The 24,259-nt window shown below is 43.2% G+C and overlaps 1 protein-coding gene across 2 annotated transcripts in view; it reads left to right on the top strand.

Moving 5' to 3' along the window:
- Positions 1–12,982, top strand: part of epsilonCOP (coatomer subunit epsilon) — a 29,681-nt gene extending 16,699 nt beyond the window's left edge. Inside the window, exons 1-9 of one of the 2 annotated variants that reach the window (XM_077658093.1) lie at positions 1,548–1,786; positions 3,083–3,249; positions 4,006–4,108; positions 5,637–5,686; positions 5,844–5,897; positions 6,407–6,488; positions 6,938–7,093; positions 10,363–10,431; positions 12,782–12,982. In XM_077658093.1, the coding sequence (XP_077514219.1) occupies positions 1,688–1,786; positions 3,083–3,249; positions 4,006–4,108; positions 5,637–5,686; positions 5,844–5,897; positions 6,407–6,488; positions 6,938–7,093; positions 10,363–10,431; positions 12,782–12,898 (897 nt within the window). In that variant the 5' untranslated portion in view covers positions 1,548–1,687 and the 3' untranslated portion in view covers positions 12,899–12,982. Of the gene's footprint in view, positions 1–1,547; positions 1,787–3,082; positions 3,250–4,005; positions 4,109–5,636; positions 5,687–5,843; positions 5,898–6,406; positions 6,489–6,937; positions 7,094–10,362; positions 10,432–12,781 lie in introns of those variants that run through there. The other variant, XM_077658094.1, reaches the window with a different exon arrangement.
- The last annotated feature ends 11,277 nt before the right edge of the window (positions 12,983–24,259 follow it).

Below are 24,259 nucleotides of genomic sequence, written 5' to 3'. Positions count from 1 at the left end.
CTGTTGCAGGTTTCGATAGCTACAACGCTAACTACATGATTTAAGCTGCGCCGAGCGCTTCGCTCTTCCGCACTAATATTCGTTTCTTTACGAATGTTTCGCACGAGTAGCCTAGCGAATTATCACACAAACATTCGATTCGTATTCAATTAATATTGGATTTAGTTTTTAACTACACTATTCGTATTCAATTCAGTAGCAAAGGTAGCAATTGTATTCGATTAGGTATCGAAAAAGTACTGTTCGCACATCATTACTCTGAAACCCTTCATAGCCTCTTAATATCTGTTTATAGCCCTTCATGACCCCTTCATAGCCACGAAGGAATCCTACCTGCAAATAATGGCGACGTGCTTGACGTGCTCTATGTCCTCGCTTTTGCCGTTTGCCCCAGCTCCATGCTCCACCATAGTTTCTTACTATTAATTATAGAGAAAGCTGGCGGCGCTGCACCTGAGCCACCATGGGCTCTCAAAGCATCATGGGGCCATGAGGTACTTGGTGCGGGACAGTCGTTTTTTTTTTCAGGAACAGAGTGGCGTTACTGAGATGTCGCGTTCCGTCCACGGCGCAGATGACTTTGGCGCTAATGTAGTGCGCAAAAGGCATAGTAGCGAAAACGCAACCGCTAGCACATGACGCCGATATAAGGTTTTTGGTTTCCAAAGTGCCATTAAAAAAACCTTTTAAAGTGTTCAAACAACAACATTTCTTTATGCAAACATATTTCTTTTTAAAAATATGCGCCTGTTACGCACGAAATATTGGCTTTTGTGGTCTTCAATGCTTGGCCAATAGGAGAGCAAGCTATCGCTTATTTTGGCAAACTTTGCATTCACATGTTTTTCTGCTCGTTTGTTGCAATTTATAGGCATAATATTGAATGTTAGGACATTCTTGATTATCGAACAACGTTTGTTTTTTCATTATTTTTTGGCCAAATGTTGTGGTTCTGCAGTCGGTAGTTCTCCGCCCCATGATGCTTAGAGCGCCCATGGTGGCTCAGGTGGTCTCGAGGAAGCTCGATGCAAACTCCCATAAGCGGTGCGCCAGCTTTCCCTCTAGTTAATAGTAAGAAACTCATATGTGCTGCACTACCGCAGAGCATTGCGAACCGCTTCGGTTTCGGAGCGAACGTGGGGCAAGCTGATCAAGAATGGCATTACAAATTATAATCAGAGCTTGATAAAGAAAGATTTCTGGTGCTTTTGAGTAGCTCTTAATCGTGATGTAGGACTAATATGATACTTAGCGCACATGAAATACCGCGTGGTATTGCCCTTGTTCAAATCACGCGCTACAGCGCAGTTAACGAGGTAGGCCTTGAGTAGAGGTACGGCCAGTCACGAGGGGAGCTCGCCGGGTGGTAGAGGAAAGTTCTGCTCTGCCCCTATGTGGAAAGAAAGGTGAATTTTCCTCTCGTAAAATTAGTTTCTAACAATAATTCCTATAAAATGTGTTAAAATTATGATTTATGTAATTATTAATTGTAATTTAATTTTTAGATAAAACTATAATAGCGGAAGTTGACAAAAAAACGCTCGGCCAGCTCGGTGACTCGGCCGACTCGGGCCGACTTCCGTCTGACTTCATGCCGATGCCACGGAGTTCGTTTTAAGTTCTGCTGCTTGCATTGCGAGGTTTTTCCTTTGGGTATTAAGCCGCCAGAGTTTGGAATTTCGTTACAATGTCTGCCCAGAATCAGCCTGATCCTCTTTTTGACATTCGCAATGCGTTTTACATCGGGAACTACCAGTACTGCATCACTGAAGCTCAAAAAGGAAAGGTAAGCAGACCGCACGGAACCGCCTTGCAGACTCCGCACAGAACAGTTGGTTGCACTTGTGTTTTCAGTGGATGCACCCCAGACGATGTCGTTTCGCTGTTCAATTATTTGGATACCTCCCCTCCTTACATCTGTTCAACTGCCATGTTGCGCTTTACAATACGTCGAACCCGGCATGGCGACCAGTTTCGTCATGTGAAGTAGTGAAAGTTGACGTGTATGAGCAGCGACTGTTTTCTCTAGGCTGACGCGCGCGTTCTAGTCGAATTGTTTTATCTCTCTGTCATAGTTTAACGAGAGCTGTTTATCATTGACCCAGTGCTGGTCGTCTCATTATCTACCGCAACGTTTCAGTGGTGCTTGGGTTCGATTCCGGGCGTCGGCACATTTCGATGTAGGCGAAATTCGAACGCGCCTGTGTGCTGGCATTTATGTGCATGTTTAACGTCACGGAGTGGGAATCGCTCCGAAGTCCTGTATGTGTACGGCATGCAGAGATAGCTCCCTCTGGGTGCAAAGGAAACTAAGCGAAAGTGGTAGTATGACGAAACTATCACCATGCTACCAAAAAAAGTTGCTGGAAAATGCTGCAATTAGTCCAGAAACTTAGCCCCTAGAGGGGGAGTTAACATTGTTTGCAGTCTAAAAACACTTCACAAAAGCTCGCCAAAAGTTGATTCAGCTAATCTATGAAGGTGTCGTTTTGGTGTGCAACCACCCGACAGCATGCATAATGTCTGTGTTTCTAGGTGCAAAGGCCTTGCAGGCAGTCTTGGATTTGTAAATGATAGCCTGTAGCACAAGCAAGAGTCAAACATGATCTTGCCATGAATCCAGTTTACCCATTCTAGAGTGAGTCTAATTGGTCATCCATTTCTAAAGAAGGCCAAGCATACATTACCTGAAATAAAATTGTATGAATTCTGGACTGTCATTAATTTTGTTGGTCCTGAAGAGACAGCATGCAATTACAACAAGGCAGTGCCTGTCTTGTCTTGAGTGTTCCCTTTCGTTTAATCGTATATCTTTGCACTGTTTCTTTAAGGTAAAAAAGCATGACAAAGTAGCTCAAACCAGGATGTTGATAGCTGTTCGGTGTTTTAGCAGAAATGGAAAGCTATGCCCAAAACAAAGGTTGGCTACCCTTTGGGGTTAAGTCATCTGTCAAATTTTGTGGTAGCCTTCTGTCGTTGTTGCCATAGCCATCATTCCTTAGAAATGGTGCCGCTGTAACTAACGGGTTGAGTGCAGATCTTTGTGTGACTGTTTGCTCATGCCACTCTGAATGCTTCGCAGAACGTCAGTCCTGAGCACAAGCTGGAGAAAGACGTGTTCCTGTACAGAGCTTACATAGCGCAACGGAAGTACGGCGTCGTCTTGGATGAAATCCGTTCAATGGCTCCAGACGAACTGCAGTGCATCCGTATGCTCGCCGATTACCTTTCTGGGGACATGGCTAGAAAGTAAGTTGGCTGCTACCTGAATTTATTCTACAAGCTGGCCTTCTCGCTCTAGCTAAAAACAAAAAAACTGCAAAGGTGAAAGTTTAGTATGGGCGTTACTTTTTTCAATACATAATTATCATGTATTTAGGCATCCCATTTTTCAGTCAATAATTATAATTTACCCAGCCCTAAGTGATGATGTGTTAGCACTTGGTCTGCAATCAGGCAGCTATGCTTTACTTTCTGACGCATATTTATTAGCTTAAAGTGCTCATCATTTGTTGACACTAATTGCTTTTTACATGTTGTTAACAGTACTAGGGTAGTTGTTTGGAACACCGTGCACTGTTCTCGTTCCCTTTTTACACTTGGCCGGTGGTGAACTCTGCAAGCAGCAAAAGACGTTTCAGATCTTTTGCACATTTTGCACTGAAAAATTCTACCCAATGACCCACATTATTGATTTTGAAAATTCATTTTAAAAACATGTCTTACCGACTTAGCCATGAGGTTGTGATTCATGTGATTAGCACATCATTTTTGACTGCTCCCATCATGGTCCATTTGTGGCAAATGTAGTATAGTGCAACATAGCTTTACTGTAGTGCAGCAAAGAGGGGTCCATCAGAGCGAAGGGTCCTAGCACAAAATTTGGTCAACCTTGCATAACGGCACCACTACTAAGAACGTCTGAGCCAACCGCGGAAAAAATTTAAGTTTAAGTTTCTTGACATAGTGTGGTCATCTTATGTTAGCATTTTGAAACTTATAAAGGGACCAAGTGGTCAAGCAGCTAGACCAGAAGCTGTCCAAGAGCCTGGACGTAAACAATGTTATTCTCCCACTTGTGGCTGCAACCATCTACTACCATGAACAGGTGAGCTCCCATTAATTGCATTTTTTTGTGGCAAAATTTTTTAAGCTGTCACTTTTACAAGAATTAAGGGTCAGTTACATAATTTTTCATGCTGTTGAACTTATTTCTGTCTTGGGCAAAATTTCTTACTCTAGAAACAAACTTGAATTGGGAAAAAATTTGCAACCTGTCATTGCTCTGTAAAAACTTTTTCAGATTTGCATATCTACAGTGCTAAGCAAAACTAAAATTATCTTTAATATGGCACCTATGCTATAGTTTATAGTGTACAAAGAAATTTTGTAATTTTTGTAACTTCAAATTCTCCAAGCAGCTGAACATGCTCTCCCAACTGATTGCAGCCTCCACAGTTCCAACATTAATAGCCTGGCATGTTATTAGCTAAGTGCAGTATAGCCGAATCTCATTACAACAAGCACTGGTGTGGAAAATTACCACACTCCTGCACTTTCCAGTTTCTTAGACTGATCTAAGAAGCATGAAATTAGCACCTTATCAGCTTAATAAAAAAGTTAGTGCTCAATCTTCTTAGCATTCTAACTGTGTGACATAAGTGCACATTCATTGCTTTTGACCCATCTGTAAACATAGCAAACTGCTACATGTGATCTCACCCGCGGCAATTGCTCAATGGCTTTGGCATTTGGCTGCCGATCCCAAGGTTGTAAGCTTGATCCCAGCCATGGCAGTCGTATTTCGAAAAAGGTGAGACACAAATATGCCCAGGTGCTACGCAATGTCGGGGCACGTTAAAGAACCGTAGATGGTCAAAATTAGTCCAGAGCCCTCTACTACAGCGTCCTTCATATCCAATGTGTCAATTTTGGAAGTTAAACTCCACAATATGAAATTTACATGTGATCTTGGAGTCCATGGTGTTTTTATTAGCTATGTACAACTTAACCAGTGCCATATGTCTTCCTTAAAAGAGAATTGAACTGTATGACTTGCTTCACAGAGGCTTTAATCCAGGAAATGGCTGTGGCCAGATTTCAAAGAAAGAAAGCGGCATTTTATTGCCTTGTGTTATTTGACAAAGTGCCTAAAATAAATACCAAGCTTTGACACCATTTTGGTCAAGTGCTATAGCATTGTTAATATTTGGGCATCGTTTATGCATGTCCAGATGCTGATTCTTTTGCATTTATTGCATTTTGTAGTGAATGTTAGAGATAATGAATGCAGTTTTGTTTCGGATTTTGTCTCACTGTAATGAAACTCAATTGCACAAACTATGGTGAACAGCAACATCACTATAGCTTTTTTTTTCTACAGTTACTTATCTTTGCGTGAAGGCTGCTTTAATGAGCATATTCTTCATCAACATTTATTTTCAGTTTATTTACAGTTGTGGCAGACCTGATTGCCCTTTTTTTATTTTTCATGCCTTTTTGTCTATGTTGCTGGAAGTGTAGTTATTATTCATTTGGTGTTATGCTTTTGAGGTATGTGTTTTTAAGCCTGAAGCTTTTGCTGGCAGCTGAAGTGATGTCCATTTTCCTATATGTTTTCTGCTTGCACAAAATAGAACTACGAAGCAGCTTTGCGAGTGCTTCACCAGACTGATTCCCTTGAATGGTGAGTGCTGACATCAGAGGCATTTCCTCATGCGCGGATATAGAAATTTGTGCGTATCATCAAATTGGTGCATTATTTGAGAATAGCAGACCACTTTCTAGAGGATGCCTGTTTAGTTTGATCCAAATGGACTGACCTGCTTGAATTTCTGTTCCAGCTCTGCTCTGACTCTACAATGTTACCTCAAATTGGACAGACTTGACTTGGCCAGGTGAGGATGTTAAATTGTGACTCATATGTTCAAATGGGGACAGCTTACTTTCAATGTTACACATTAACAAAACTTGAACGTAGCATCACCTATACAAGATTTTGGTGACATAAAATAAAAATCTACAGGAGGCCTTCGTGTGCCTCGGTGTTCTATAATTAGACAGCTCTCTTCATGTGTAAAGAAGCGTAGTGCTCATGCATATTCCATTCCTCCTTAAGACAGTACTGAAATAAATGGTAATTTTGTTGCAGGACATCTTAGATTCTGGTTGCAATTTTCATAGCTTTATTATTGCACATCTTGTACATGCGATGAATTTGCTGAAACAGATGAAGCCTTTAGAAAATGAGAGCTCTCAAGTTGGAGTTTCTCGAAATAGTAACTGTGCATATAAGAGGTACAAAAAAACCTATTAAACAAAAGGCAGTGTGGTAGGTCACTTTTTTTTTCAGATGTAGAAACTTTATACATATAATGGAAAAGTGTCTCACATTGTCACATTTCAGGAAAGAATTGAAAAGAATGCAAGAGAAAGATGATGATGCAACTCTGACACAATTGGCACAAGCTTGGGTCAACCTCTACCTGGTTAGTACTGAGCTATGCTTACAGCTATGCTGAAATGGTAATGCGAACCTGGTTCTCAGGCTTGTTGCTCTCTATTTTTCTTGAGGCAGTAGTAGAGTAGAATTTTCTTGGAAAATTTCATTCTGTGCTAAAGAAAGTTTAATTCATGTAATGTGCATTAGTTTGCACTGTACAGGAATGTTCACGTGGTTGAAGTGGGTTGATTGTTGTCACGTTGCTTTTGGGGGTTTTGGGGATTTGTTTATAGCCTTTACAGGTCTCATTGAGCTTGTAGTTGCATCAGAATTATCTGAACTGTGCCGATGCAGTGGCTCAAGAACAGATGTTTGAAAATAAACTAGTGCTACTTTTGTGTGAATTAATGTGCTGAGCAATTGATGTTCTGGTGAGTGTACCATCACTGTAATAGCAGAAGCATGTGGCTCACCAAGGTGTCCCAAAATATGCAGGGTGGAGACAAGCTGCAGGAGGCCTTCTACATCTACCAGGAGCTGGCTGAAAAGAACGCAGCAACGCCACTGCTGCTTAATGGACAGGCGACTGCCCATATTGCCCAGGGCAAATATGAGGAGGCAGAGGGCCTACTGCAAGAGGCAATTGAAAAGGTATTTTTTTTATTTTAAAAGATTATGCACTTCCATAAAACCTTTGCTCGGTAGTGACAAATTGATGGGTACCTTGCCACAGTGCTAAAAAACTGGGTTTGCATCCCAGTCAGCCTCTGCTTTCCTACATCAGTGATTGGAAAGTCTGAAAAAATATTGCCTGTTGTTAACAGACAAATGGTGCGGAGACAGTTTTTCATTGCCACAGTCCTGAATGAGAAACTTGTCACAAACAGGCTTATTGAGTCATAATTCCCTATTCACGGCTATTATCTCTCAACTGTTGAAGTACCAAGACGGTCATAATCGAGATTGCACCTCTTAGTTAAAAATTTAGGAGGTTTATTATTTACAGATTCATGTAGCTGTGTTACAGATTCATGTAGCTTTATAAAGCCTTTTTTTAGTAAACGTTCTACTCGTGATCAATGATGAGCATGCTGTGCAACTTAAGCAAATTGTTAGTTTTTTGCTGTATCCTCAGGAGTTACATCTCAAGATCACTTTGAATACAACACATTTCGTCCTAATAATGGTCTTGTAATGCACGTCAGGATTAGTGCTAGCATGAAATTCTTCTACGAAATCTTCAGTTGACTCGGCATCCAGCTTTCTGTCAAGACATGAGATGCTACCTTGCATCTCGGTGACATTTCTCTCTCTTCGCACTAAGTTCTTTTGTCAGTTGCCCCCTTCTCTTTTTTAACCCCTCTCTTTTTCTCATTTGAGTGCACTCAAATTCGCCCTGTGAATAATTTGGGCAAGAGGAGCTTTAATGAGCCTATCACCTCCGCTGTGTGAAATTTACTACTCGCAATATTCTGGAATAATGACTTCACAAAAATTTGCTGAATATATAGCTTGCAACAAATACCGTATTTACATGATTGTAAGTCGACTCGAATGTAAGTCGGCCCCCCCAAATCGCATGTCCGAAAAAGAAAAAAAAAGTTGACGCGAATGTAAGTCGACCCCCCCAATCACATGTCCGAAAAAAAAACACCGGTGGAGCGCTTCAAAAACGAAAATTTATTGCATAGATGGGCTATTCATTCTCACTTGAGTAATCTTCAGTGGTACTGCTGTCGTCGTCATCGCCGCTGCGATCCCACAGCACATCGTCCTTTATGGAAAGCCCGCACTTCCTAAATGACCGCACCACGACATCGCGTGGAACGGCCGCCCAAGCGGAAATCACCCACCCGCACACAGCCGCCAGGGAGGCCCTCTTCACGCGCCCCGTTGGCGTAAGTTCCCGCCCTTCTGCCGCCAGCCACTCATTGTACTCACGCCGGAGCAAGTCCTTGAATGGCTTGTTAATGCCAACGTCCAGCGGCTGCAGCTGCCCCGTCAGACCGCCGGGAATCACCAGCATATCTATCTTCTTTTCGGAGCTCTGCCTTCACTTTCGCGGTACGGTGGCCGCGAAATGAGTTCAGCACAAGGAGGTTCGGATTGCGATTTTTGAGGGATGCCCCTGGCCTTTTGTCAAAAGCCACACCTGACGGTACCAATCAATAACTAAGTCGTCCGTCATAAAGCCTTTTTCATTCACTCGCACAATCACACCTTTCGGGAACATTTCCTTTGGCATAGTTTTTCTTTTGAAGACGATGTACGGTCGGACCTTTGTGCCATCTGCCAAGCATGATAGCATAACAGTGAACCGAAGTTTCTCGTTTTCGTGAGAAGTTTAACCTCGCGAGCTCACTGTTGTGTTGCTCGTAATGTCGAAGTAGACGGGAGTCTGGTCCGCATTGCCGATTTGGCCGAGCAGGTATCGCCGCGAGTCGCAGAGCTTGAGGTAGTGCCTATGGAAGGCGAGAACTTTCTCCTCATAAGCAGCAGGCAGCTTCTGGCATACACTAGTACACCGACGAAGAGAGAAGCCAGCCCTCTTCATAAATTTCAAAGCCCAAGCCCTGCTGGCTTTGAAGTCTGTTCGGAGTATTCCAGCTTCCGCAGCAAAGACCCGAGATTGTTGCGTGATCATTTCGCATGTCACTGGAAGGGACCGATCACGTATTTCGGTGACATACGCTGCAAGCTTGACCTCCAGCTCCAGAAAGCGTCCCGACTTCGGCCCGCAGAAACCTCTTCGCTTGGAGTCGCAATCGAAAATTTTGTCTAGCTGCTTCCGCCACTCCCGCACCAACCGTTCAGAAATGTCGAACTTGCGGCCCGCCGCGCAGTTGTTGGTTTCTTCGGCGTAAATGATGGTCTCCCTCTTGAAAGCTGCAGTGAATGAGCGCCGAATGCTTTTCGAACCTGGAGAGCTCATGGCGAAGCACGCGGCCAGCAGTCGAGTCAAAAGCACCAACTCCAAGCACCACCAAACAAAGAGTGATCGGTGTCGGGGCGTCGGCTCTTCCAGCAAACATCGGCATTCCCCAGAAGCGCCGCTGTTACGTATTGACTCCCGGGCGCTGGCGCAGACTCCACGATTGAAACAGCACAGCAGGACAGCGGCCCTTCCCACGACTGAAATGAAATGAAATTGGTTTTGAGGGAAAGGAAGTGGCGCAGTATTTGTCTCAAATATCGGCGGAAACCCAGTTGTAAGGGAAGAGATAAAGGAGAGAGTGAAAGAAGAAAGGAAGAACGAGGTGCCGTAGTGAAGGGCTCCCGAATAATTTCGACCACCTGGGGATCTTTAACCTGCTGTACTGACATCGCACAGCACACGGGCGCCTTTGCGTTTCGCTTCCATCGAAACGCTGCCGCTGCGGTCGGGTTCTAACCCGGGTATCCTGGTCAGTAGCACTGAACCATCACGGTGGGTAACGGTGTGCGCAGTAAAAATAAAAAATGAAAAATCCTGGCCAAAAAGCCCGCGGAATACCTGAATGCTACGCTTGGAGCCGTAGAGCAAACAAAAACTTCTAACATCGCAGTAGCGTCCCTGGTAGATTGTTTTTTTTCTGCTTTTATTGGCAGTTCAAGGTTTCGTTTCGATTGTAAGTCGACCCCCCCACTTCGGAATTTTAAATTTCAAAAAAAAAGGGTCAACTTACAATCGTCTAAATACGGTAAGTTGTTCACAGTATTGAAAAGGAGCTGCTCTATGTGTTGGGTTTTGCACAAAAAGGTCCATAATGTTTAAATTAGGACACACTGCCAAAACAAAACCTTTCCTCTTTATAATAATTTGTGTTTAAATGCTAGTATCCGTGTTGATCTCACATTATGGTGATAACTAAAAGCAATGAAAAGAGAACTTTGCTGCATTATTGTTGTTGACACTGGGCCACATTGAACGCTGCTTGCAGGATAGCAACCACGTGGAAACGCTGATCAACCTCGTGGTGCTCTCTCAGCATTTGGGGAAGTCTCCAGAGGTATTTCATTTGTAAACTTTCTGAAATGTCTGCATTATGCTCTCTGCTCTCGTTGAGAGTGTTTCTTTTTGTTTGCTTTGCAACACTTGTTCTGCTGTTTTCTCATTTCCTTCGTACACATCTAGCTCTTGCAGCAAAGCAAGAACATGTTAAATGGCTGAGGTAAAATCAATCTGCTGAGCAATATGGTATCCACTGCCAAGACTGCGACCTTTCCTCTGTAAAAAGAAAAAAAATTACAAAAAAACGGCACACCAGTAAAACTGCAAACAAAACACTCTCTTGACAAGATACAGAGATGCCATGAACAGTCATAGCCATGGGCATAGGCATGGGGTGTGTTTTATATTTCTTGTATATTTATAACATGACCTTAACTAGCTAACATCATTTGTGTTCATCACTGTCTTAACTAGGCATAAGCAGTCACTAATGTTGCCCTTGTTGCCCGTATGCATCATCACGCTATATTCGTGCGAGACTTTTTTTTAACTAGCCACTGACATCAACTTCATAGTCTACATTGTTAGCCACGTTTATGACACATCTTCCTCAAAGTCTTCACCATGGCACATGTATTCGAAGCTTGCAGTGCACACCCATACTGATAGCTCTTCTGACCACTAGCACAGAAGAGCATGTCTAGCTTAGGGGGTTACAATGAGACAGTGTAAATTGAAATCATCTTCGAGCATTTTAGCAGACATAATCTGTGTCGTGGAGTGTGAAACAAGAAATATAAAAGTAATGTCAGGGATGTACAGCCTTTCCCAAAAATGTGCAGCCCAACGGGTTTGCTTCTAGGCCATGCAGTGCTGTTCTTTCTACATCTTCAGTGTTCCAAGTCGCTCGAAGATCGAAAGAACTCTCTTATTCACCCCTCCAGAGCTTAGGACCTTCACGGGTGCTGCAGAGTCCCGCTACAAGATACAGGAGCCAACCTTTGGAGTGTATATTTTTGACAAAGGGTGCACCTCAACTACTCTAACCGCATTAATAATATGGGGGGGGGTTGGAGGGGTGGAGGCCGTAAGGTGGTTGCCGTGGACAGAGGAGACACTGGCGCATGCAGAGGAATGCGCAGTCTGAAGGTGGTTGCCATGGGAACAACAAGGCAGGTGGCTACCGTGGAAGGTGGAGGACCTATCAGCCAATGCCAATCAGCTCTTGCTGATTAACGCACTAAGCCGGAAAGCTTAGCTCTTCAAGCAAAGAGGACATAAGCTGGTGGGCGAGTTGGTCAAACATAATTCTTAGTGAAATAGCACAATGACACGAAGCCACGCTGTTTCACTAAGAACAAAGGAGAAGACCTAATGCTAGCACACTGTCGTTGCATGACAATAAGCACCCCCATAATATTTGTTTGCTGCCTACTGTGAACTTTGTGCTACAACAAGTGCTCAGCATCTATGAATTTAACTGCTCATTAGCGTTCATATAAGAGCAACCATATGGCTACAAAAGGAAACTTAGTACTAGTTGAAGGAAAATTCTGGTCTGGGGATGGAACGCGGGGCTACTGCCTGTCCGGGGAAATCACCCTACCATCCAAGCCAACCATGACGACAGACAGCAAGCAAGGCCGAATTTCTGAACTAATTCGATAACTTCATCCTTTCATAGAGCAACTGCCTTGGACTGGTGGCAGCCAGACCAGGACAAATTTTTCTTCAACTATGAAATTCCTGTGAAAGCTGTATTGCTTTCCTTTGTGGCCATATGGCTGTGCTTGAGTGGATGATAATGAGTGCTTACTCCCTCATTTAAAACCTACCGCACCTTGGAAGAGGATTCCTCTGAATGCATTGGACTAGCTTGCGTATTTTACAGCGTTTTGTTCAACCATCTTTTTAGTTAAAGCACATAAAGCCTTATTCCAGTCTCCTTAGCTGCACTGTAACTTTCAGAGTGTGAAAATGCATTTTGATGTTTGCATTAATTTAGAAGCTTATCTTTGTGATGCAGTCACTTAATGACACTTGATGCTGCTCGTGGAGGAATATAACAGCTCGTAGAAATGTTTCAAGACACCAGTGGAATGCTCTTGGGACATCAGCACAGCTCACAAAGCTTTGGAGTTGCTCACTGATTTGGCATGCATTGTGACGCACATTTTTGTCATGTCGATTGAAAGCAACTGTTTTAAGTGCTAGTTTTTGCCATAAATTTTTTGCACTAGGCTAAAAGCCATGCGATAGTCTTGTGTCGGATGTGCTATGTAGCACATCCACATGGTGGTTGATGTGCTTTCCTTTCGGCATGACCAGGTTGCTTTTGAAGGCTCCTGTTCCTGGCAGTATTTTTATGGCGAATGTGTGGCCCTTTCTTTTTCTAAACTCACCTGCAGGTGACAAGTCGCCTGCTAAGCCAGCTTCGTGACACTAACAACAGTCATCCATTTGTGAAGGAGTACCACAGTAAAGAGCAAGAGTTTGACAGGCTGGCCAGGCAGTACGCACCCTGAACATTGCAAGTGCATTCCAGTTATTTTCAAGTCCTCATAATAAATTCTTTTTCCCACTGTGAAAACAGTGTGCAAGCAGTGCAATTCTCTGTGCAGTCTTGATGACTTGGGAGAGGCCAGTAGCCTGTCACACCTGTGTGCGAAGCTTTATTTATGTATGTATGCACAGCTGAGCCACTTGCGGTGTGCACATCAAGCACAAGTGTAGTCACACGAGGAGCAAGAAAATTTACCATCCAGTAAAGAAGCTGGCTTTTAACGGAGGATGCGGCTTTAGGCAAAACTTTTTTATTCCTTGATGTATTTACATGAAATTTTTTTAGTGTATTAGAAATAATTCTGACTACTCTCACAAAATTTCACTGTTATATCTCTAGGAAATTGCCTAATATATTTTATCTCTAAATTTTGTGAAAAGGCTGCAGAGTTAAGAAAATATAACATTCATAGCATTCCTACTAACTTGCTATGGTAAAGACATTCCTAGAATTTTTTTTTCGCAAAGCATTAATTTTGGTTTTGGGTTTTTTACGCTGCGGTGTCCGTTGACATATCTAGAGTGAGAGGAAAATTTTATACAAGAAATGTAAATTCAAAAATCTGAAAAAACAAAGAATGTCATGACGTGCACTAAAACAGACAGGCGAGTATTTAGAAAAAATTTGGCGGTGGTTTAGCTCTGGTTAAACCTGGAGTGACGCGATAGCTACAGCTGGCCGAGAGGAACTTGCTCAGTTGAATTGCAAAGTCAGTCTCCGTCTTCCGTTCGCTGCTCCGTTTCGCTGGGCGTTCCTTCTTCATCTTCGTCCCACTTGACGCGGCGCACGTGCACAGCTGTTGCAGCTGTTTCGCCGGCGCGCCCTGTTGCCGGCAGCAGCAGCTGCTCCGCACCACGTGGCTGGTCGCGTGACCAATCATGTGACGAACCACGTGATCAGCCCCAGTGCCACGCCGCCGGCAGCTCCTCCGCACCACGTGACAGCGTGGCGGCGCCGCCACACTGAAGGCTCGAAATGCTACCGTAATGTAGCTATCGCTACAAAAAACAAAAAATTCCAGGGGTGCACTTAAGTCTGCTTAGGTGCAGTAATGCGAAACCATTTCTCTTACTGCGCGTCCTTCCTCCTTCATACGCGTCCGCCATGTCACATACGCATGTGACATCTGCTGGACTAGCGCCGGGGGTTTCAGTGGGTGACGCATGATGGTGCTACGACTGCACTTTTATTCAGTTTCTGAGGACATGCTCTGTCCACAACTTCTGTTCACAGCGCCTGTCCACAGCTTCCTGTGATGCTGCTCTTGAGCCAAGAAATGCTTTCGCATTAAAAAACGCCCTTTCAAGCATTTCCCCACAACACACTCAATCAATCAATCTTTATTCAGCATCCTTCCACATCAGTACAGCATAGCTTTGTTCAGCAGTACAGTACAAAAAAAATGAGACACACAAGCTGATACATCATATTTCAAAAAATCAATTTTTTGGCCATTTTTTTTTTTAATTTTAAAGCCACATACCTCTTTAAGGTTTACTGCTGTCATTAAGTACAACACACAGCATTGTAAACCAACAGCATACTTCAAACTGTGTGCATGTGCAACGTCACACTTTACATCATGGGTGCTCTTTTACTGTCCATGTGTAAGTTTCTGTGCTGGACAGGTTCGCGCATTCTGAACGAGGACAAGCATATGCATGCACAAGTAAAAGTGAGTGGCACATGGGTTTATAATGTTGAATGAAGCCCGCACAAAAAGAAACGCGTGCCATGTACCATTACATTGTTTGTTGTAGATGCTATCATCACAGAATGCTTTGTAGACAAGTAGTGCCATCAAGCAATGTGCAGTCACTTTTTTTTTTTTGCCTTGTGTTGCGAGTATGAGGACCGAGGGATCTCCTCTTGCACTTTTCTTTGCCCAGTTTTGGGTGGTTATACGTTTCCTTCCCTATAAGAAAGATACACATCCATTCATTGCTTGCGAATCTTCTCGTAGAATAATCTTCTAGCGTACATTAAGTGTGAGCTAAACACTAGCAACTTTGTTTACTAGTTTATCTCTGAGACAGTTTTCCATGAGTTGTGGCTCAACTGCATCTGAATAGAAAGCTGGTTAAGATACTATTACATTGAAGTTGCAGGGTGTGAATTACTTTCCATAAAAAAGGCAGGACTAACCAAAACAAACACGATTATTATGCTGTAAAATGGGCGAAGCCACAACTAAAGAAAAACGCAGCAAGACTTTCTACTTTTTTGCACCTGTATCAATAGACCCTGCACCCGTATCGATAGCCTGTGTCAATAGATTATTGCATTCTAATGGCAAAAAGGCAGCTAAAGTGTCCCTCATAGGCCTTGTATAGGCCATATATCACTTATCGTAAAAAAAGGAAAGAAGGCTTTTAAATGCTAAAAAAGAAAATAAATGCAGGTACCGCTAGCGGCCATTTTCACAAGCAAACTACTACGTTTCAAGTCTGGTTTTTGTATACAGACCTCCAAGGTTAGGCTCATGGAGGAAGGTTAGGAGGCCGTTACGCCGCATTATTTGAAGCTTGAAGTGAGGGCTCCACTATGACAATTGGCTAGTCACGCTCATCGTCTCGGTGCACTTGTGCATGTGCCGCTTGTGACGAGATAGCATGCAAACAGATTGTGTCGCGCTGGGCTGCCGGCAGTTGACGGAGTCGCTGGTGATGCAGACTATGCAGCTGCCTGATAAACTAAAGAATCCCAGTAGTTCTTGCGAAAACATGTGACTTCCGGCACACTTTTTTTGATGCAGCTCAGATACCGAGTGCCTCTCCTATGCTTTCCTTCTTCCATGGTTAGGCTACACTGCCATCTACTTCCAAACAGTGATCATGGAGTCTTTTTTTTTTGGTCTTGGCATCATTGACTATGAATCAAGAGGTAGAAAAAAAATTTTACATTTCTAAACCCTGTTTTCTCAGCAATAAAAAGGAACACGTTCAGCTGTGTGCTATCTCGCATTGCTACATTTCTTAAATGAGAATCATGCAACCGCACAAGAATGGGATCATGAAATAGGTATTATAAACAAACGGCTGCTAGAATTAATTTTTAAGTGTTCCCTGAGTATTTTGCAGACGTTAATTTAACGCGACAGAATTAAAGGCTCCGTTCTCGAGAAAATCCAGTGTTGGCATTGTGAGCAAAAATTCACGAGCATGGCTCTGGCAAGTGGTCCCCAGAGAGCAACCTAGGAGGCAGGTGGGCCACCCAGGACACGTGACCTTGCGGCGTCATCACAACCTGCCCACAGGATAGTGAGCAAACTGCCCGCCATGGCAGGTGGCAGTTAGATTAATGATTTGTCACTCTGGAAGAGCAACCTGGGCCGTTCAAGCCCCACTGCTGGGAGCACCTGCAGTTGTAGGGCAGTGGCGCATTGCTTAACCACTGCACCACTGTCCAGGAGTGGTATGAGGACTCCTAGGGATCTATGAATGTGAAGTAGAGAATAACCTTCTGCATATGTGGGAATTAACCCATTACGCTATCGCAGAGCTTAAGTGTACCCTCCAATTTTGAATAAGTAGTAAGAGTGACTTTTGAGGACTCAAAAGAAAAAAAAACCTCCGTGTGCCAGCTAAGAACTGTAGTAGGCCAGAAATTGGTCTCTGCTGCATTGGACTCGTCATGCCGGTCACATTCTAATGTCACATTCTATTGAGTATGTATAGCCAAAGAGCAACTCTGTTTGGAATGATGTTGCTCTGCTCATTATTTTGATGTTCATGTATGTGTGTTACCGCTGTTTTGGGGATCATGCTGAAACTAATTTCCTTTGCCACTAAGGATGCCATGTGTAAGTTGTGTCAGGTGACATGACACAAGGGCCAAAGGAAGCAAATGCACAAAGCCAGGTCATTGCCCTGGACCTCATATGTGTTTGATAACTGATTTAATTTATTAAAATGCTAGCAGTTAATCAGAGTCAGCATTTTTACACCTGTTTACCACATATGAAGTCCCAAGTGCAAAATGAAGTCACCAAAGTTGCAGGTGCAGGCACTACTAACAAAAAATCTAATCACACTTCAGACAACCAGTCAGATGTTGGTCTAATGAAGCCATGATTGTTTCTCCAGTGATCAGATAGCTTATATTATTCTACAACAAAGAAGATGTAACAGCATCAGCACACTAGCAGTTGCGAACATTCAGCGCTAACAACTTGAGAAGATACAACTTGAGTAGACAAAACAAAACATGTCCATAGCTGACATATATGGAGAAGCCTCGTCTAGTGCAATGGCTGCGGCAAACACATGATGTAAGGTCTCACAACACAGTGATGGTATGTCACTTAGCACACATAACATTTTTGCACAAGGCAGTTAAGGGCACAGGGTAGGCTGAAATTGAAAAAAATATTGAGTTTTGGTTTTCAGCTAATCTCGAATGCCGAAACCTTTCTGAGCGTTATTAAGTGACTCGCATGCTGAACTGAACAGCTCAGTTCACAGAACCTACTGGCGTGTGGGCATACCCGATTTCTTTGGAGCTTGCCTACTCGTATATCTGCTGAATCATGGAACCAACATTATTCAGCGAGTCAGATGCTTTCCTGTTCTTGACTAGAGCCCGAACATTCCAGTTTGCAAAACCTACTGGCGTATGCACATGCCCGATTTCTTTGGAGCGTGCCCTTACTCGCACATCTGCTGAATGCCGAAGCCTTTATGAACATTGTTCAGAGAGTGTTATGCTTTTGCCAAATCTACTTGAGCGAGTGAGGAATGTGCCCGGTTTCTATCTAGCTTGCCCTCACTTGCACATCTGCTGTATGAATGAATGAATGAATGAGCTGTTTATTTATTACAAATTCAGGCTGTAGGCCATTTGTAGGGGAATTGGGTTGTTGAGGAAGGGAAAAGTAGGGGTCTATTGATACATGAAGGGACGGCATGGGTAGTCTAGCCACACTTTACACTGCTTTGTAGAGGCCACTTATCTTAGCATATTTGCCAATATCTTCCAAGATGCCGTTCGCTCCGGCTCCGGTCAATGCAATGGTCTGCTGTATAAAATGATGCTGAAAGAAAAACTAGGAATTCTTCTAAACTATAAAAATTCCTTAAAAGCGTTAAGACAAAGCAAAAAGTACTATCAGTAACAAGTGAAACATGAACAAGGCTACTGAAATGGGAAAAGGAAAAAGATTTTAGATGAGGGAGACTGTACCAGTGCACTTTTCACACCATTGGCACAACACTGCTCTGTGAAAGTGTTAATGCATCCCACCTGCATTTCTCCTCCAGCAGCTAACATTTTTGTACTGTTGTATTTTTGTATAATGTTTGCGTTTAATTTGTTGCCGACAGTACATAATATATTTCATTGAACGATAGCATTTTTTACTCTTAAATTTTCTTGTCTCCTATAAGCACGCTATTTCTTCAAACCTGTGCAGTTATTTTAAGTTTTCTTTTGTTTTTGGTCAGACTCTAAAAAGTAGTGGCGTAATCCACGCCTTGCCTAGATTACCACACTGCAAGAATGAATGCGTGCTGATCCGTGTTTTGTTGCCATAGGCAATCATGCTGTCGATCCTCTTCCATGGTTAAAGATCTCGCCTATTGCTTATGAAGACGATCGCGTCGTAAGCGATCAGCAGCAGTACTTGTAGAAGGTTCCGCCGATGTCGGCACTGTCATGTTAGTTCAAAGCAACACAGTTAGCAAATGAAATTTTCAAAGGAAAGTTGAGACGGTCGTTCCACCTCAAGCGTCGGGTGATACTTTCGCACCACTAGCCGCACGTGTCCCAAAACAGCAGGCGTGCGCCCACCTCACTGAAATGCGGCGCCATCTGGCACCGTCATGGCGATTCTTATGTTAACGGCCGCGTACAGTGTGCCGCCTGTGCGCACGCGCTGGAAGCTCCTTCGGACTGCTGCTGCCTAATGTTTCAACAACTCTCATTTGTGATGACATGCATATTTTTTCGCAGCATCGTTATTGTATGTGATAATTTAAAACCCTGCATAGTTTGCATAGCTCAAATCTACGATATTGTGAACTAATTAACACTCAAAAGAAACAGGAAACAAGAATTTTAGAACTTCGTTTAAGCAGCACCTTGAGCACTTATGCAGGTCCTAGAGGATGGCCAAGGTGCACACGGGGCATCTAAAGTTTGCAAACAAAGAGAGGCGAAAATGTAGCCGTAATATGCTTTCCTGCATTAAAAACCAGCTTGGCCTACGTGACAAACTATTTCCGCATGCTAGCTAGGGATAGTGAGTTCTGAAACACCTAGGCTTTTTTTTTTTTTTGTAAATCGCACAGTATCTGTCTCGCATCGCGGTGGACACCTGAGAGGTACCATAAGGAAAGGGATAAAGGAAAGAGTGAGAGAAGAAAGGAAGAAGTGACATAGCGGGGGGGCTCCAGAATAATTTCGACCACTTCGGAATCTTTAACATGCACCACATCGCACAGCCCACGGGCACCTTTTGCATTTCGCCTCCATCGAAACAAGGCCGCCGCAGCCAGGTTTGAACCCGGGAACTCCTGCTCAGCAGCTGAGCACCTAACCACCGAGGAAAGGAAATGGCGCAGTAACTGTCTCACTTCTTGTTGGACACCTCAACTGCACCAAAACGCCCCAACACTTGGTGTGTGTACGAGAGCGAAATGATGAATGAGCCTTTCCTGCGCAAATACTCGCCCAAATCAGTTCTTGGCACCATAAATTTAGCTCTGCGGCAACAATCTCAGCCAGAGCTTCTGAAGTCCAACTTAACGTTCAGAGATATCTTTGGTAATATCCTAAGGCATTTGGGATATCAGCGTAATGCTATCTAGGGATATCGTTGTGAGAGATGGGGCTGCTGTAGAAAGTACTTTACTCGGAGAGATGCAGTACAGATCACAAGCGAGGCCACAGAAGCAAACTCACAAGCAAAGAATCAAAATTTTCACTGGTGCTGATTACATGGCTAGCAGCTACTAAATGTTTCAATCGTTTGTGCCAAAAAATTAGCAGATGTTTTGTCTTTGACTCTAATATCTCAGGATGCCATATTTTATTATACTTGACCTGTTATTAACCTTTTCGGCCTAGTGACTCCAAATGGCACACTTGACACAGGGAAGAAGCTCCACATCTGCTTTTATGGCAATCCAGTATTTAGCTATTATCTACATATATCAGCAACCTTTCACCCCGCAGGCATATGCTTACATTGGAAGGGAGTATAAGAACTGCTTACAAACTCCTGCCACTGCCGACGGATACCACTGCCTCCATTTTACCATGTGCAAGAAAATAAACTGCTTGTTTTTCACTGATCATGTGGAGGCAGACTACTAAGGCCTCGCAGTATTCTGGCAAAATAAACTCTTCTGTAAAAACTAATTTACAAGAACTAGAAGGGTTCGCAAATATTGCCTTTTCTGGGCTCTGTATATAAGAAGAAACATGCAACCTTTAGAGCATAAAGGAAGAAGTCTAAAAAGCTGCTCACATCAGATGGTGGGGTGTCTAACGACGATGTCGATTCATAAACTTCTCAAGAACCGAACAAAAACAAGCAGAACTTGAAAACAATGAACCTGCATGCAATTTTGGCCGTCACATGGAAGTTCAAAACTGCAAGACAATGAAAAACCTAGTGATTGCGCAATGACGCTGCTAGTGCAAACCACTAAAATCCCTCTAGACACAACATGCCAGCTGCTTACAAACCCCAACAACAAGACAACACACTCTTGCTAAACTAATTCTCTAAAAAATTTTGCAGTGACTCAATCTGACAGAATTTCATTTTACAAATATTATTTCATGCAGAAAGCTGGATACTATCAGTCCCGAATACAAATTGCCAAGGCCCTCCTCAAAGCATTAAAAAATTAGCTGCGGTTTAACTACTGTTGAACCTGGTTAAAGAGCAAAAGCTATGGTCTATCGGGCAACTAGACACAGCTTGGCATCCGTAACGTTTGCACTGAATGTTACAGTGCCACCTGCCACCCTGGCAGGTGGCAGTTAAATTAATGGTTGATCGCGAAAAGTTGGTCACCCAATGAACACTGCGGCCTATTGCTGCAGTGCCGCATGTCTGCCACAACGTTGTCAGCGCTAAAGCATGCAGCCCACATCTTTGTCTCACCACCGTCACATACTTCAAAGCGCAATTGAGGCATCCACTGACTCAGGGAGCCAGTTATGCGCCTTTCCTTTCCTCAAAATCATCAGTGTCTAGAACGTTATCAACGCCAATGCCAATGACCACAATGAACGCCGATGGTCTATAGCTTCAGTGCCGCGTCTCTACCACAACATTGTCATGCCACCACATGCAGCACATATCTGTCACTACCGCCACGCCACATAGCTGAAGCAGGACTGAGGTGCCCACTGTCCCAGGGGGCCAGTTACGTTCCTTTCCTTTGCTTTCGAAGCTCCTGCTCTTTACCGGTTTCGGCAGAGCTGCAGCTCGGCGACGTCACGTGGTTATGAAACACACGCTGAGCAAGCTATGGAAGGAAGTAGTAAAGCTTTCGCTTTAAAACTGGGGGGGAAAAAAAAAAACGTGGTCATCCTGCTTCTTACACACCACCTCCCAGCAGAACCAGTGCTTCACAAGACCACGCACTGACCCACACACTATGATAAGAAACAGAGGTGCTAGTAACGTATCGTGTTACACTCGCGCCGTCTACACGAGAAGTGTGGCACATATCTCCACATCAACAAAGAGTGGCATTGTTTCAGTGCTTTTAGTGGGGAAACATTTTTTTTCACTCAGCTCATCCGTTTACACATTTCACACCCACCAGGTCCCACTGACTGCAAAAAAAAAATGGATAGAGAAAAGGCTGAGCCCGGATTTCCTCATATTTGTGAATTATCCTTTTCCTAAACACTCAAATCTCTGTGTGTCGATTTTTATTCCACAAAGTCTTAATTTGGATCTCAAAGGTTAAGAAACAAGAAAAGGTAGAAGGCCAATTTCGCTTTATCTGCATAGATATGCAAAGCTGCTACTGAACTAGAATGAAAGAAAAGGTCATGGCTTCAAAAACAAAACGTAGCAAAACTGTGCATATTTGCCAAAACATAATTCTGGTTCAATTATAAGAAGAGCAAACAAAGTAAAAACAAACAAACAAATTAGCTATGTTTTATACTTACTGAGAAAATGGGTCTTAAATATGTCAAAATATGTGGGAACTATAGGGCCTACCCAGTACCCTTAACAAATTAAGTTCTTTATGGCCTTTTGAGTATATTTAGCCAAAGTGCCATACCTTTACGGACACCACTGACAATGTGCATAGACCCAGAAAGGCCTAACTCTGGCTTGGTTGTAGCCAATGTATCTGCAGTACTGTATTTACAAGTTTTTGCATAATCAACATAAAAGCATTCATGCAAGCAACAGTTGTCCTGCAGGACTTCCTGGCAAAGTAGAGTGACGCACAGCAAATAAAGCTTCAATAACCCTTATTACCACTTCAGAGTCATCACAGCAACTCAGTACCATTTGCAGTAACAAGACAGGTAATCACTCATTACCGTGAATATATGTACAATCGAATGCAACATTGCTCATAAGGTGCTCTGGTTAAGTATGCGTATTATGAGGATTTTCCACCGCTCACTTCAAGATTGATATGTCAAAATTTCATGCCATAGAAAAATAAGAACGAGAGGCTAATGGCATCCCAATTGCGTGAAGTCGTTATCATCGCCATAAAACTGCAGTGGTTCGTGAGGGAACTGCATTCCAAATGCGGTATATTCACACACAACTTGCTGTTAAAAAACCATTAAGAAAATAAAAGTCAAGCTCTTGTAAATCATCTTCAGATACACAGAAAATTAAAACCTTGGAGATAAAATGAGTTTCTTTGGATTAAGCAAGTCTCAAGTCACCCCAGCAAGGAGCACACAGAAATAACAAGAGCGCACATTCGGCATAATGAAACTAGTGCTTACGCGACGCATTTATGATGACTGCAATGGCAAGCATGAAATAAAAAATAGTGCACGCATGGGAAAGGCATGATCTATTTGTGTGTCGCTAATATAAAGACCATCACAGCCCCTATGCCCTTGCTAATATAGAGACCATCATAGCCCCTATGTTTTAAGGGCAACTGAAGGTGTTTTAGAATTCGATGAGCTTAAAAGGGCCAAATGTGTGAAACATGTAGATAAAGCCTGTGAAATCGTTTGCACTAGCATTTGAAATGGTGGTGTAATCTCCGAATAAAGCGGCGTTCGTGTTCAGGCTTATCTGCAGTGCACAGCAACGGGCAGAGGCCGCAATAATGATGTCACGTGCGATGGCGTTATGTTTCCAGCGAAGGAACGGTTGTTTCATGGAAGAAAACAAACGCCATCAAAGGTTAAGCTCACAAAGCATAGTTTGCCGGCATCAGGTGATGCACAGCAGCATGCCGGCAAAGGCAGCGGACATCTGAAATTTCGGCAACCATGACGTCGCTACGAGTTCGCCCGCATTTCTCCAATGCAGTGAGGAGAAGCCTAAACATTTTTACTGTTTTAATCAACAATTGTGTCACCATTTTAGATGCTAGTGCAAAAATACCCTGCATGCTTTAAATAAAAACTTCACAGATTCGAATTACTGAATAACCTCGAATTCTCAAAAGTGATTTCAGCTTCCCGTTAGGAAAATGAATGTACAGAGTGCATCAAAAGTTCCCAGGCCACAGGGTCAGCTGTATATTCTAAGACCAAAGTTCTCTCAGAGGTGAGAATCATACTTTTCCTACCCTCTACAGAGATTTATGAGGTTTGGAGCTGTTGTAAATGTCCCACGACACGACTCAAAAGCCGACCCTGTGGTCCAGAGAATTTTGGTGTACCCCGTACCTCCATTGCTTAAAATACAACAGCAAAAATCTACTACTCCACGGTAACGTTCACTGCCACAAAGTTGAAACAACATCTTATATGCACATACGTATATATACAGAAGCTCGAAGCCTTTAGCTCGGAGGCATGAAGGATTTTTTTTTACCAAGACACCTGCAACAATGGATTACTAGTACATTTATTAGTGCAGCCGGCTAAAAAAAAAAAATATTGCCCAGCTTGCCTGAATTACTAGTACAGGAAGAACAATCATGTGCCAGTGCAACTTCACAAAATATTGTGCAAAAATAGTTTACAATAAACAGCGGATTAGAAAAACATTATGCCACCAGACTCAACAGATTTCTCATTCTACTTACTAGATCTGGCATATCTGTTCACACCCTGTAGAACTGCACACAAGCTGTTGGCAACACTCCCAACTTATACACAAATCTAGCCTCATGTGAACAATTTTTCAAGGTTCAGCCAG

This window comes from Amblyomma americanum, chromosome 3 (assembly GCF_052857255.1).
Source record: "Amblyomma americanum isolate KBUSLIRL-KWMA chromosome 3, ASM5285725v1, whole genome shotgun sequence".
NCBI classification, from domain to species: domain Eukaryota; kingdom Metazoa; phylum Arthropoda; class Arachnida; order Ixodida; family Ixodidae; genus Amblyomma; species Amblyomma americanum.
The sequence above is the reverse complement of the archived record's forward strand: the minus strand, read 5'-3'. Positions and strand labels throughout refer to the sequence as shown.